Source organism: Primulina eburnea, chromosome 16 (assembly GCF_022965805.1).
Source record: "Primulina eburnea isolate SZY01 chromosome 16, ASM2296580v1, whole genome shotgun sequence".
NCBI lineage: Eukaryota > Viridiplantae > Streptophyta > Magnoliopsida > Lamiales > Gesneriaceae > Primulina > Primulina eburnea.
The window spans coordinates 3,721,625-3,722,966 of record NC_133116.1 but is presented as its reverse complement, the minus strand read 5'-3'; the positions used below and the strand labels follow the sequence as shown (position 1 = coordinate 3,722,966).

The 1,342-nt window shown below is 37.0% G+C and overlaps 1 protein-coding gene across 1 annotated transcript; it reads right to left on the bottom strand.

Annotated features, from left to right (window-relative positions):
- Positions 1–402: 402 nt before the first annotated feature.
- LOC140817304 (uncharacterized) lies at positions 403–996 on the bottom strand. The gene has a single exon (XM_073176946.1). The coding sequence runs from the start codon at positions 994–996 to the stop codon at positions 403–405; it is 594 nt and encodes a 197-aa protein (XP_073033047.1).
- Between the last annotated feature and the right edge of the window lie 346 nt (positions 997–1,342).

The following is a 1,342-nucleotide window of genomic DNA, read 5'->3' as shown; positions in this document are numbered from 1 at the left end:
CAAGTGGAATAAAAAGTATTAAAAAAATTCAACAAAAAGAATTATTCAGCGAAGAGCCTACCACATCTTGAAAAGTTCAAACCTTGAAGTGAAAAAACAGACCAAAAAAGGGCAATTTTGTTTGTTATTCATGATTTTTCTGGATCGAATAAAATATTTTAGCATGTAGAAATTAATGACAGATGCAATTATATTATAAATTTTAAAATCCCCAATTAAAAAAATTCATCCTAAATTATAAGCTTGATGAGTTCATTAAAAAAAATAAGACAACTATATTAATTTTCTCAGTATATCTATAATTAATTAATTCTTTCAACCAGAGATTCTGCCTATTATCAATATTAATTTAATTTTAAATAAAAATACGAAAAATCACACCCTATGCAAAGCTGATCGATCTTAAACAATAACCTTGGAAGTTTTGGAACTCCGGAAAACCTTCATTGGACTTGGGAAATGCCACAGCTTCCACTTCGCCGGCGAAGAGGTGAGGTCGGATCTCTGTACACCTGGTGCAATCACGGCCTTACTCGTCCCCGAGCTAACTGACCTGGATCTTGTAACCACCTTCAAGTATCTGATTCTGTTGTTTCTATCAATATTTTCATAATCGCTGCCGGCATGATCGAGTTCGTAGCTCTTCTTCGTCGAGATTTTCCTCAGGAACCACGGCGTACTGATCCGACGGCTATCGGAACGGAGGAAGGGGATCGCGACGGATCTGGACCGTCGGAAGGACGGCTCAGCCTCGGAGAAGTTAGAGGCGTTGCTGAGGTCGACGCCGTTGTTGAAGAACGAGAAGGAGGAGGAAGAGGAGGAGGAGGATGACGACGTTGTGTTGGAAACGCAACCGCATGGACGTACGTTAGCGCAGACGGGGCAGAGGCTGCCAAGGCGGTCGCGGAGGCAGCTGGGGCAGACGCCGTTGCTCCGGCTCTTTGAGGGGTGTTTCGGACATTTCCATGCTTCTTCCTCTGCTACATGACACGCCATTTGCTGGCCACTGGACGCTCACTTTGGGGGTGAGTATTAATATAATGTATACATCTTTAGAATATTTTTATTATTGTTAAAATTAATAATATTGATAAATATAATTACGATATATCATATCAAATAACAGTAATAATGTAAAAGAATTTAAAATCAACAACATAATAATATATTATGATATTACCATAATAGGGATAAACAAGATTTCATTAAATCAAAATGATTTAGTTCAAAAATTAAAAGCGAACATACTAAATCGAATTAAACCAATTATTTTAGCACATCTAGGTTTATTTTTAATAATTGGTCTTAAATTTTAGGAAAAAAAATTAAAGAGATTATAATT

Coding starts and splice junctions, on each gene's coding strand:
- LOC140817304 (XM_073176946.1), bottom strand. CDS start 996: ATGGCGTGTCATGTAGCAGAGGAAGAAGCATGGAAATGTCCGAAACAC.